Below are 14,161 nucleotides of genomic sequence, written 5' to 3'. Positions count from 1 at the left end.
ATTATTCAATGCCCACCTCCCCTTATTCACAGAAGGGGCAACAGAGCGCTTATTTCAGTGACTAGGATTGTGAAAAGCAACCTTACAGCTAGGCATACTAAACTTAAGTGTAGTCATTGCATGATGATTAATTCACACATGAGTTCTAATTGTTAATTCCTGCAGAAAGGGCTCACTTATGGCTTGCTCAGAGTAGCATAAAGCTGACAGACTATATACCACCGCAAGTAACTGGTCCTCTCATTTATACTATTCAGTGTATTAATACACATACCCATGATCCCAAATAGACAGGCAGAAAGGGCTCTTTCCTCTGTTGTAGAAAGAAAATAACCATTAAAGCGAACACATAAGGTGACAAGCCTCCTTCTTCAGGACGATCAACACAGCATAACTGTAAAAACAAATTGTGCAGCCATTAAAGTTTCAAGTGATACTATGAAAAATATTCTTTTAATTACTGTTCAGAAGTCAGTCACAATGAATACTACAGAAACTCAGATATCTTTGAACTCTTACCAGATGCAATTTGTTCTTAAGGCCTGCATATTTACTGCAGTTACTACCATACTACCATAACATTTTCAGTGTAAGAGCCATAGGACACAGACTGGCAAAACAGAGAGCATAGACAACATTTGTAAAAAAATGATAACTCCTTTTGCATAGATACAGTATAAGTCAGAAGTTTTTCAATTTTTAATTAACATTTTAATTGCAGACACACAAATTTTACAAGTTATGTTAATTCCTAAGATTGTTTTCATCTACAATAGAGACAAACAGTTTTTTCATTTTTTTCATGATGGATTAAGTTTACGAGAAACTAGCAACTCCATCTCATATGCATTCCTCTGACTAGTTTGGTAACCTAGAAAGATGCTTACAGTCTGCACTCTGCTGAATGAAGCTTAAAATTCCATTTTTGAAATTTAGTGGAATGTTATCACACACAAATGATAATTATATAATTCTAAAAATTTACAATTTATAACAACATATGTCCTCATTGCAACTCTTTTTCCCAGGGCTGTTTCAACAACCATTTTCTAAAGCATAACTACAGGCATAATATCAAAGTTAATTCAATATTTATTCACAGATAAGGAATACAAATGACTCTCACCTTTGCCCAGTACCTGAAGGCAATCACTAAAGGTATGATAGTGGGTTCCAGTTTTCCAAGAGTAGCCAAATGGTTTGTTGTTAGACAAGCATTCTCATTCCCTGCACTCACTTTACAAATAAGGCCACTAAAATCCAAAAAGAAATGAAATATCTTGAAGGTTTTGTAACATCCAGAGGTCAGATAACACCTCACAGAACTGTGTAGCAGAAGGCTGTAAGGAAAGACTTGACAGCCTCTCAAAGACAGTGTCTCTGCATGAAAAGCAGAATGCAATATTAATTTGATTTATAGTTAGGTTGAGAATATATGCATTATAATTTTCTGTACACGTGTTTTAAGATATAATCCAAATTTAAGTATTTTTTCTAAAATTAATTTACTGAATTGAAAAAGTTATAGTATTAATTTCCTTCATGAAACAAAAATGTCTTCCCACACCACACCCACCATCAAACAGTTTCTATGCTGTTTTCACACAACATAAAATATTTTTAAACACTGAAAAATCAAGGTAGTACCAAATAACTGGTAATATTTTTGTCAGTAGCTGTTTATAGAATGTTTCATGAATCTCAATTGATATTCATCAAATGGGCAAAATATAATATCTTTCACTTGTTCTCAAAATACAAGCGAAGCTAAGCAAACTGTTCTTATCCTTACAGAAATCTGTAATTTAATATGGTATGTACACTACCTCTAAGAAAGGAAAGTTTCTGCTTAAGCAATAATCCCAAATGGAAGGGTAAGGGTACATGCTGGAAGCCATAATGGTTGAAGGGGTTGGAAAATACACAGCTGAGGACAGAACAACCCTTACCCTCTTATTCTAGGCTAGGAATGACTTGCCCATGAGTGTTAGTTTGTGTTTCAAGATCCATGGAACTGTAATAATTTAGTACAGAAACGTCATTTATCAGGTGGTAATATAGTTTACATTGCTATATACTATTAGAACACACAAATTGACAACCGAGACCTTTGCTTTTCTCTGCACACCACCACTGGTACTCTAGCATGGAAATCTGCATCAACTTCCGTAAAAGATTCTAAGTGGGAAAAAGAAAAAGAAGAAGCCACATTAAGCGTGATGTTGATACAAAACACGTTGAACTGGATGCAACTAGAAGAGTACAGGTAGAATTTCAGTTTCTAATATAATGACTAATATTGAGAAAAATAAAGTACATGTGATTTATGTATTTCACATGTGATAGGAAGACTATGGTCTATACAATAAGGACTGTTAGGAAAATACTGAGAAAAAACAGAACTTTTCAAAATTCATATATACACAGTAGGTAAAATTAAGGAGGTATATTTTGGTTAAGAGCTGGCTTTAGCAATTGAGGTATGCAGAGAGACCTACAACACCTATGGAACAATATTAGTGCGAAAAACAAAAACACCAGAGTGTTACATCACTACTATACAGAAATAAATTCTTTTCCCTGGTTATCTGACAATTTTTTATGTAAATATAGAACAGGCTTGCCTACATGATGTCCCTTTCCTATGCTTTTTCTGTTTTTTTCTTCTTATTCTTGATATCATTTTCCAAATATAATTCAGCTGTCAGCCACCCTAGTTCCTTCTCTTAGTGGTGCTGATTGATCCAAACTAGACTTATTTTTTGATACCTTTTGAAACCTATGGTTTCACTGGGCCAGGAGGGGAGGAAACTATCAAACAATTTTAGATACTTTACTCAAAGATTCTGAAATAACAAGATTTTTGTGATGATACTTAGCCAACTGGACACCTAATTTCACTGAAAATTATCTTGCTTTTGCCACTAAGGTATCTCAAACACCTAATGCACTATCCCTCTATCTTTTCACTTACAGAGAAGACTCTGCACAACACGTTAATGCAAATATTACTTGCTTTTCTGATACAATAGTGATCCTAACTTCTTAAGAGAGCTGGGTCTTCTTCCTCTAATCTAACTTAAAAATAACCCCATTCTCAAAGACCATAATGGTCCAAACAATAAAATGCACATACAATGATGGTGAGGGTGCCACTAAGAAAATCTAGGTCAGTAAACATACATGTTTTGAACAATATGTGTGGTTCCTGAACTGTGGGCATAAAGCAAGGCAAGAAAGCAGTGAAGCTACTTTTTGCAATCTGCATTTAAAAAGAATAGAGTTTCCATGCCCCCCCCTTTTTTTTTTCTTGCCTGCATATGCTTGGTTTGAGTAAGCATAGTTTTCAAAAGGATCTTAAACTTTACTTCCTTATATAAATGCGGAGACTTATGTTCATTATATGAAAAAACCCCCGTGTGCCTCTATGCAGTCATCTGTACGTGGCCAGCACCTGCACTGACAGACATGCGCAGGTAATGACCACAATGTAAAGTACATTACTGGGTTTCTGTTACATTTTTAAGAACTTAGGCTGCTTTCTGTACTATGCATGGCTAATAGAGCAGGCTGGGGAGGACAGCAGAGTCTACCTCACGTGTAATGACATCTTCACTTATAATGTAGAAGAAAGCCTCCCACTAGGAATTTCTCAAATCAAAAATAAGAGACCTTCAGCCCTCATAACACTGAATGTGAAACCAAAAGTAGTTTTCCTAATGTATTCTTTTCTGCAGTATTATTCAGTCTCATATCTTTCTAAAAAAAGAATAGCATGTGATGTACCTGTTCAGCAGAGGTGAAATTCAGCAATACTAAGCAGTAATAGTTTAATGAAATTGAGAAGGCAGCAATTTTTTCTTACCACTGTTCTGGAGACTTTCTTGCACAAGTAAGAGAACATCTGGTTGAGTCATCTGTCAATAAAAGGAATAAAACTGTTTTTGTATCAACTACCTGTCAAGAAAGTGATTTTCTACAACTCAAATTTAAAACCACCTCTACGTGTACTTCTCTATTATTAAGTTGCATCAAAAGGAACAGGAGCTCTGCTTGCTTTGAAGAAAAAAAATATAATCCTGGAGTAATTGTTCCTAAAGTTATTTTTACCTCTATCAAAGACTTGGTTATGGTAAGAAAACCCCCACTAGCAGAATTATTGTTTCAGTGTGCTTAAAAATGACTGCATTCTGACAGAGTGGACTTACATCATGTTAAAGACTGGAATTATGGCTTTTTAGAATTCTCTGCACGTTATGAACTTAGATAATTCTTGGTTTCCTAAAGGAAATGTTAAATTCTAATAATAGGACTGCCAAATCAACTACAGCAGCAGTAAGTTTAAGTACAGAATCATGTCCTTAATTACTTTTCAATGTTCAAGCACAAAGATGCATAAAAACAATTAACATGACGAATAAAGACCTTAAATTACTCCACATATAAATAACCATAAGGTTTCATGGCTCAAATATAACCTAGTAGTCAAAATGTGCGTATGTGAATATATCAATACAAAACCAGGATCAGTACTGAAACAAGAACACAGAAGTGTCATTTATTCCAGCTGTTAGAGAATATGAATAATCATCTGTCTCAGAGGATTGCTAGAGTACAGATGTTTTAAGTGTTTTCATAAGAAGTTTCAACAAAACACAAAGATGTATTACACTGCCTGATGACTACAGTTTTGTGAAGAATGTTATTTTAAGACCAGACAGGCTCTGTTTTACCCAATGGGCTTTTATAAAAAGTGTTACTACCACACTATAAAATACATTTACAATATAATCTACATGAAGATGCAAACATTCAAAACCACTAACACGTACTTAATAAAATGGCCTTACTTACATTGGCAGGAAACTGGGTATCTATGTTTAAGTCTGAAGTTTTGAAACCAAATCTGCTATAGGAGGAGCCATACAATCTTAATGAACACTCTGCAACAAAAAGAATTATATTTCATTTACACTATGCCTAACTCTAAGTCTGTAGCTACCTACAGCATTGTTAATAGATCTTAAACCTACACCTGGTTTTGGTAAGCACAAGAAAAGAAGAAAGGTCTTCAACAGCCCAGAACTGTTACTAAATCCTGCCTTCTGTGCTGTTGTTGGTAAAGGCTTATCATGAAGGTCAAATCCTTCCCACATCCTTTTCATCTTCACTTTTTATTACAGGCCTGTTTGGGTCATGAACACCATTGTAATTTAAGTCTGGAACAGGTTTATATTGCTAAATCAAGTTGTTCAACAGACTAGTAACTAAACATGCTGTTTTAGAATTTAGAGAGATAAGGTTTTAAATTCAGTTTTCATTTCATAAGCTGTTGGGGATTTTTTTTTGTTTGGTTGATTTATTTTTTTGTTTGTTCAGTTTTTGTTGTTATTTTGTTTTTAATAAATTGGCATATCTAGCACTTAAATTGCAAAAAATACCTGGCAATTTTTGACGCAGCAAGTTTTCCATCATTGTTTTAATGTTAAGCCTTTCTTCTAGGTCTTCATTATTTAAGCCAAACTCCTGCACAACATTTTCAATAGCAACACCGATAGCTTGTATCTGGGAAGGCGTTGGAGGAGGAAGAGCAGTCAGCAGTTTTTCTTCTTGCTTTTCCTTTCAAGATAACAAGACCAATGTTTTAATGAACTTCTTGAGTTCCTTTACATGCTAAAATGAAGGCCATAAACTCATCCTAAGTAATACCACCATCACCACAAATTTTCCAGCTAATGTAGATAATTGGAAACAATAAAGAATCTGATACTCCACGAGGCTTCAGTAATGTTCAGATATATATATATATACACACACACACACATGTATTTGGCATGTAAAAAAAAAAAATCATCAATTCTTTTATCACCTGTGAAGTATCAAAGGTAGGAGCTGAAGATGAAGAAATAGAAAATCTGCATAAGACATATTTGGTCCACTTCAAGCAGAGAAAGAAGAAGATGTTTAAAAAAAAAAGTAAAATTGATTTTATGCTGGAACTTATTTTGTTGCTTATGCTCAAAACAAATCTATTTCATTTACATATAAACAAATCTGTAATATTCCACAGGTGCTTAATTTTTGCAGTATTTCTGAACTGAAATATTCATTCTGATATACAGGTTATAACTTCTAATTCTGCCATACCAACTACTCCTCATTGCAAAGGCCAGGTCCCAAACTTATTGTTTTCATTAGTATCACTATGTAACAGTTTTTAAAAATATTGAAACATGGTAAAAACGAAATGTGGAATGGTTTCAAAAGCAGTGGCATTTCGTCATTTTTAGTGGGGTAAGGAAGGTTTCATTAAAATTAGTTTATACTTTTTCTTGGGCTAAACTCACCTTTAAGATTTTCTTGTGTCTTTTTTCTTTAATATGCTTATGAGCAAAAGCTACCGACTCAATGAGAACATCACACAACTTGCAGGTATATTTTGCTGATGGGTAGCTTCGAGGTTGCTAAAATAAAAATAGCAAAAAAAACCCTTGAAATATATAAAGGTATTATTTTCACTTCATTCAGTACCCTAGCTAAGTTCAGTGGACTAACCCTGAAAGCTACACCCACTCACTTTAGCTTCCTTCACTTCTTATTTGCCATCAAAAAGTTTGCACATCAAATATAATGTCAGAAGAATGATACCATGTCAATCACACCCAACATCTTATCTTTTACACGAGGAAATACCCAATGCCCATGGAAGAATATATTAATTGAAGAAACAACTATTCCAGCATTTTAATTAAGATCTGACGTCATTCCATGAACTAAAGGAGCAGCCAATTCTTTGAACTTGAACTGTTATCAATGTTGTAGCAAAAGCCCCAAAAGATAAACCCTCTTCTTTTTACAATTCATTAATAGCAATATCTGTAACTAAACTTTCTAGCTACAGTCAGAGATGTTGCTCAAAGTGTACCATGTACAATATATTTATATGCACAAAAATTAGGAGAGGTCTATCTGTATGAGTAAATACAGCAGCACCTTCTTCAGTCTATAAATGTAGTCTCGCTTCAATCTTTCTTCAGCTTGCTGCAGCCCCAGAAGTTCTTTTGCTGACAGCACAGATTCATCTATAACCGGACCTTCCACTTCATCATGATCACACTCATCTTTTATAATTCTTCTCAGTCTTCTTGGTTTTCTAAGGTTCTTCATTTCTTATAAAGAATTATGAGAGTAAACACATCAAATAACTGCAGAGCACCAGACAGCATTTAAAAAATTGTTTTCCTTAATTAACATTCTACTTACAAAAGAATCAAAGAAAGCACAATCAATTCACCTACTTGGTTTGGTTTCACAATTTGTCCTGTGCAAGTCAGATAATAATAAGTGTATATTAGTATCACCACCTATAGTGCCTTTGTCCCAAACTACAAATAAATCTAATTAATTTGTTCCACTGAAGAAAATTACCTTACTTAGATACCTTTGTTAAAACTGGCAAAAAAAATAGAACTAAATGCAATAGATATGCCTGTGTGTCATTACAGCAAAAATACAGAATATGTCCAAAGATTTTCGGATGCCTGGCTAGGCTTTGGTAGACAAATAAGATAGACTACGAGTATGACAGAATTAAAAAGATCAGGCCAATCTGAATGATTTATAAGACCTAGCAGCACTCTGATATGGCACTGTTGTGGTTTAACTCATGTATGACAATTTATTAACAAAGGATTATTACTGGTGATAATGTAATTTGCCTTTCAGCTAAAACAGTATATGGATCATACTATCTTCACAATATTAAATAAACAAGTGGAAAAAAGTAAGCACCACTGCTGGCTACAGAGACTAAAGAATGGACTTGCCAAGTATGTGCACATTGCTTTAATAAAGCTGTAAAACTGTCATAATAATAATGCTTAAAAAGCTTGTTGTGTTTACAGCAAAAGCTCTGGAACAAATCAATCTAAATACCACTTCTACTTCAAAGTGAATTTTATCATCATTTTGAAGCAGAAGCTGCTATTGGCCCAAACCCAATACCTGTAAAAATCATCTCAGGAATAAATATATATGTCAGGTTTCCACACCTTGCCTTTCACTTGTACAGCTATACAGGATGTCCCAATGCCTGTAATGTCTAAAGTTCCCTTCTTCTAAGAAAGTTCATGCAACTTCCTTAGACTCCCAAACTTTTATCATAGCACGAGGCTTTAATTTAAAAAAGGCATGTAGTAATTAAAAAAGGCAAAATAAAAAATCCAGATAAACTCCTCTTCCAAGTAAGTTTACAAAATTTCTTTCCCATGACCACAATTTTTGTCTCTAATAATTGGCAAATGGTAACAACAGAGTTGTGTATTTGTGACCAGTTATTGATTCAATACAGCATGCATGTATTAGTGGTGTAAACAGTACCAGGGCAAAGATAACAATATAATTTCTTTCTTTCAGCAGCAGCACAAGTTTAAGCTGCAATAAAGAGAATTTAGGCCTAAGAGGTTGTAGAAGCTGTACTCCAAAGGAATCTCCAGGGAGCAGAAACAGCAGTCTGAGCTTCTGAACCTTCCCCATGTCCTCCATTTCTGCATCAACGCTTCTGCTCAAATTCCTAAGATGTGCCACATCTGTTTCACCATATTTTTTAACTAATTAGTGTGGATAGAACCTGGAGGTATATTAATGTTTTCACAGAAAAGCCTGTGACAACTACCTACTTCTCAATCTTCTCAATTATTTCTGTAGCCAACAAGTAGCTTAAAAAAATTTACAAACTAAATAAATACTTCTAATATTTGGTAGGTACAATAGTGGCAATCTAATTTTAGGTTAATGATTGAATCAAGTACTAAAGAACAGTGTCTCAGAGATAAACTTCCTTATGAGCTACAATAAAGATATGAAGGCAATAAGAAGGACAACTGCACAAAATATTTCAAGTAAATGCTAGAAGAAACATTTTTAGTAATTTTACTACTTGACACAAAATTTCTGAAAAAGACTTCAAGAGGTGAGCTATGCCATGCCTGTGCTTCACAGCAGAATGAAACAAACTCTGTCAAATATGAACAATGCTCAGCTAACCTGTTCTTAAAGGCCTTCAAGTACCTTTTCCATGAGCTGCCCATGAACTTCTCCAGAACCTCCATAGCTTTACCTTTGGAAACTTGCCCTTTATTCCTCATCTGAACCTTTCTTGCTCAATTTTAGGCCCATTGTTTTGTGTCCTATCTACTGGAAAGAAACAATATAGTTTACTACATCAGTGGTAGCTTTTTACAGTACTAAGTAGGAGCTTTTAAAGTAGGAGCTTTTTATAGCTTCCTACACAGAAGATTGTTACTATGCTTCCCTACCCTCTTCATTTTGCAGAAATATTGGGCAGTGTTCACAGTTTGAACAGCTTCTGTTTCCTACATGTCTTGACAACCTTCTTGCTTTTCTTTGCACAGTTTCCATTTTCATACAAGTGGAATGCCAAAACTGGATGGAGGACAACTCAGGAAAAGGGGTACTTCAGAGTGTGAGTCTTTTTTCATGCCTCACAACCCCATGATAATGACTACTCATTATCATCTTCTGATTCACTATCATTTCAGACCCTTCTCCGAAAAAATATTGCTTTATAGTAACTTTTCCTCCTTTATCTGAACAGCTGATATTCCTCCTTAAACAATGGCATTTACATATCCTTTGTACTTCATCCTATATGTAGGTCATTTCTCCAACTGTGCAAAGTTATTTTAATTGACCTTCCTGCTTTTCTGCATTCCATTCCTACCAGCTCCACAGCATATTCAATTTTCAGAGCACAAAATTAATAAGTCTGTTGTCTTCATTCATCATTACAATAGTATAACAAACATTGAACATTGAATAGAATACTCACTCACTAGATGTTCAGTCACTATTTTAACTGACAAAATCTTTAGTAGTTTCTGAGTATAGTTACCTAATTAGTTCTGCAAGCCTCTTACATTAATTTAATCCAGACAATTTTCCACTAGTTTACTTACAGAACTGTCACATAAGAGTATCCAAAGTAGTACAGTACTAGTACAAGCAATACCTACTAACTGCCTTTCCCATGTCCACAGGGACTGATGACAATTTTAAATAAATAAATTAGGGCTTGGCATACCTTCTCCTTAATAAATGCATACTTACTACTTATCTTTGTTACCTTTCAAATACTTACAGTATATTATTTGTTGCAAAACTGACCCCTGAGATTTAAGCTGCATACTATTTTAATTCTTCTTTTAAGAGACACTTGTCCATTCCTGTAATCAGTAACTCACTTCCCTTAAGTTCTCAAGTATGATTGCCAATGGTTCCAAAAATCTATTTCAGTGAGTTCCTGAAGTTTCACAGGAAAAAGTTCATTACATCCAGTAAAAGAAGAAACTAAAGAAAATTTTAACTGAATAAAAAGCTTGTGAAAACACTCTACTTTCTCCTCATGTGAGGTTGAGCTGTGTGCAGCTTATTTCTAACAATGAGAGACACTGGGCACCTGTTCGCAGTTTATCTTTTTAGTGACAGCTAGTATCAAGGGAAAGGACATTTAACTGCTGGACTTCCTAGCATCAACCAGGAATAGCTCTTCTTCTCAGCAGAGGGTCTGAGCACTACTGTCTTTGGCTCCCACTCTTAAATAAAATAAGACAGATTTCTTGTCAACTGGCATTCCCTGTTAGCAGCATCACACACAAGTTATACTCTCTATATTTTAAACTTCCTTTTTCTGCTTTACTTGCATTCCATGAAAATACTATTGTATTCATCACTTCACCCTCCGTTAGGCTGTTGTTCCTGACATTTCAATGCTTTGGGTTTGTACTCTGATTATTAGTACCAACTGCCCACAGGGAAGTTAAACGTATGAAGAACTAGACTTGTGTTATTGCTGTACTGAGTTCTCACAATACTGACACAGCATCGCTTTCAATACTCATTAAGACACATTGTTAAAGACCTCATTGGTAGCTCCAAAAATCTTACCCTGTTGTCAGCTTAATTGAAAGATTTCTTATCAGCCGTGACAGATTCCATCAAATTGTACAGGGAAAACAACAAACAGGGACACTACAGAGATGCTGTAATCTATTTACTTCTATCACTCACAGGCTAAACTGCAAAGACAACATAATCTAAAAAACAAGTTCTGTATTATTTGCTGTAGCAATTTGTCTGAAGTGCTATAAGTACAGAGCAGTCAATAACTTGTAATACATGAGAGAAAAAAAACACTTTTTTACTTAAATAGTGAACCCTGAAATTTTACTTTTCAGTACCACATGTAGGAAGCTACTTTACTGGACAGCTATGCAAAAACAAAGAAATATGTGATTACCAGAACTTCCTTTCTGCATGTCTGGCACATCTTTGCTCATTAAATCTTCCTGAAGTTGTCGTCTTACATTTCTGTTTCCAGCACCTTCCACCTTGTGAAAAGAGTCCTTTCTTGTCCTGCCATGCCCAGGAATCCAGGGAGCAGAACGGTACTCTCTCCAGGTGTCAGAAGTACCATGATGGTCATCAGATACCCACTTCTTCATTTGGTCTCTTTGGATATCATTTAACTTTGACCCTTGACTGTAAGCTGTGTTTTTAAGTGAATTTGGGCTACTCAAAACACTTTGTGGCCCTCGCCTGGGACTGCTTCCGTAATGACCTGGAGTTCCCTTTTTCCTTTGCAGGCTGGTATCTATTTTATTGCTACAGCCACTTCCATATTCATCCATGACTTGGTAGTCTATCTGTAAAGGACTTTCTTTTAATTCTTCTGGATGCAAAATTTCCTGCTCATTATTTTGTTTGGCAAAGCAAGGTTTTGCAGCATCTCCCATGGTTATTGCTATTCCCACCTAGAAATCAAAAAGTTAAAAGCTGTATTTTAAAATCAATCAAGGAATGAACACTGGATATTAACTGCTATGGAAATCTCAACAATCAAATTCCTGGCTTAAACCAAGGCAAGAAAAGGCAGTCCAAAACTTAGCTAGGTCTCTTCTCTTAGTATGTCTTAACACCTATGAGTGGTTTATAAAATACAGAGATGGCCTATGGCTTTTGCAGGCCCTAAGGTCTTTAGGACAGATAGAAAATTTTAAGAGTCTACGCCAGTCTCAGCTCAGTACAGGAAAGCTTTGAAAGAATGGCTGAAGGAGGCAAAAAAGGAGGCAAGGATGGCCCCAAGGCCATTCTACATATCAGAATATTCCTCTTTGCCCACAGTAGGCACTCTTCACCTTGTTAAGAATGAAAATCATGATCATCAGAGGACAGAGAGCTGCAGAAGCTAAGTTGCAATCTAGCTATCAGGCAAGTAGCATATAATGACTTAGAAACAATGTACTCTCTGCACATTTTAGGCAGTCCACCACTGTGAGGTCTCACATTACTCAATATTAACCACTCCTATTTCATATTATTATAGTGTTGCCTAAAACATCTGGACCACTGAATTGCTTGCACCCCCCCCCCCTTTCTTTGGTTACCTCTATGTTCTTACTGCAAAACATTGCCACAGAGCTCTAACTTCAATGCTGCCAATAAACCATGTGGACTGTGAAAGGGGAATTAAAGGAAGAGACTGTGTAGAACATGTTAAGTGGCAGTGGTTGCCTCAACACTGAGTATTTTATGATTTAAATATAGACAGATACAACTAAACAAAAAATATTTTCTCTTTCAAAATACATGTAGATACTTAAGGATGCAGATAAAGAGACTTAAAGAGCATTTTCAAGCACCTAAACATCACAAAATGTCCTTCTATTGCCATTAATATGGGAGTAGGGTACCTGATTTCTCACTTTTTTTCTTTTTTTTTTATATTCTGCAGGCCATAAAGACACTCTTAAGAGTCTCAGTGCCTGCATTTTACAGGCCTGAGGTTTTTAGTGTTTATGCCCCCCTTAAGATAGTTTTTTGGTCCCACACAAGCAAAAAAACAAACAGGATTCCTGTCCTAAAGAACAGTATTCTTACCCAGTTATGTACATCTCTGGAAATGCAGCTGCTATAGCTAAGAGCGGAAAGAAAAGTTTCAAATACACGAAGTGCACTTGCTTCCTATTTTAGGCAAGAAACGCTGTCAAACCCGAATTTCAGAGTGACCTAAACCCAGCCTGTTTTAGAGTCATCCCCAGAAGCAACGCCCACACCCTGCCGCCAGGCTAGATGACGACACCTCCCTGCACGGGAAGGAAACAGAAAAGTCAAAGTTTACGTTCGCCTCCGGCTCCCAGCCAGGACTGGAGGCGCGAGCCTGGTGTGGGCAGGGGGCTGCCCTGGGGGTCAGCGGCGTCGCAGATAGGCAGGACACGGTTGCCTGCGGAGCCAGCACCGTCAGGCAGCGCCAGCCAAGTTGCCAGCGGGACCCAGGCGCAGGTGTTAAGATGCCGGCGCAGGAAACACACTACGTGGGTCAGGGCTCCCTTGCCGCCACACCGCAGCTCCCGGCTCGCTCCTCCTCGGCCTCCCACAGGCTAACGAAGGTCCCCAGCCCCCTCCTGTCGAGCTCCGACTCCGGTGGAGGGACTGTGGCGCAGCATAACCCAAACTGCCGCCTCAGCCGGACACAGCCCGCGAGCAGAGGGGCCGCGGCAGGGCTCGGCACGAGGGGACCGAGAGACGCAGGGAGGAAGAGAGGGAGGCAAAAGAGCGGGCGACGGGCACAGGCCGCCGGTGGACACCGCCCGCCGCCGGGAAAGGCCTCGCCTTGCCGCCAAGAGAAGGGCACTCACCGCCCGCTACCGCCGGCCCGCCTGCCGCCCAGGGCTCGCCATTGTGGTGCGACGGAAGCGGCGCTGCTCCCTCAGCGCGACCGATCCGCCCTGGTCTTCCGGCAGCGCGGGCCCGCCCTCCGCGCCCGGCGGGGCGGGGCGGGCCGGGACGGGCCGGGACAGGAGCGGACGCGGAAGTGGAGCCGGTCCGGTTCGCAGTGGGTCCGGAAAGCGTGTGTGGCCGAGTTGCGTCTGGTCTTTCCTTCCTGTCATGGTGACTCCACCACCTTCCTGGGCAGGCCGTTGCCCCGTCTAATCACCGTTTCTGTGAAGAAATTACTCCTGATGTACAACCTGAGCCTCCCCTACCTCAGCTTGAGGCTTTGCACTCTTGTCCTGTCTCCTGGTGCCTGTGAAAAGAGGCCGACCCCCACCTGGCTTCGCTCTCTTTTCAGGCAGATGTAGAC

At 37.8% G+C, this 14,161-nt stretch overlaps 1 protein-coding gene across 3 annotated transcripts in view; it reads right to left on the bottom strand.

Moving 5' to 3' along the window:
* Window positions 1-13,807, bottom strand: part of TUT7 (terminal uridylyl transferase 7) — a 33,359-nt gene extending 19,552 nt beyond the window's left edge. For 2 of the 3 annotated variants that reach the window (XM_054002946.1, XM_054002948.1), the window contains exons 1-10: window positions 13,716-13,807; window positions 11,318-11,831; window positions 6,994-7,169; window positions 6,348-6,464; window positions 5,442-5,619; window positions 4,855-4,943; window positions 3,866-3,917; window positions 2,109-2,178; window positions 1,127-1,253; window positions 275-394 (exon numbers count right to left, since the gene is read on the bottom strand). In XM_054002946.1, the coding sequence (XP_053858921.1) occupies window positions 275-394; window positions 1,127-1,253; window positions 2,109-2,178; window positions 3,866-3,917; window positions 4,855-4,943; window positions 5,442-5,619; window positions 6,348-6,464; window positions 6,994-7,169; window positions 11,318-11,813 (1,425 nt within the window). In that variant the 5' untranslated portion in view covers window positions 11,814-11,831; window positions 13,716-13,807. Of the gene's footprint in view, window positions 1-274; window positions 395-1,126; window positions 1,254-2,108; window positions 2,179-3,865; window positions 3,918-4,854; window positions 4,944-5,441; window positions 5,620-6,347; window positions 6,465-6,993; window positions 7,170-11,317; window positions 11,832-12,957; window positions 13,485-13,715 lie in introns of those variants that run through there. The other variant, XM_054002947.1, reaches the window with a different exon arrangement.
* Window positions 13,808-14,161: the final 354 nt, after the last annotated feature.

This window comes from Vidua macroura, chromosome Z, assembly GCF_024509145.1.
Source record: "Vidua macroura isolate BioBank_ID:100142 chromosome Z, ASM2450914v1, whole genome shotgun sequence".
Classification (NCBI taxonomy): domain Eukaryota; kingdom Metazoa; phylum Chordata; class Aves; order Passeriformes; family Viduidae; genus Vidua; species Vidua macroura.
Note: the sequence above shows the minus strand (reverse complement) of the source record. Positions and strands in the feature narration are given on the sequence as shown.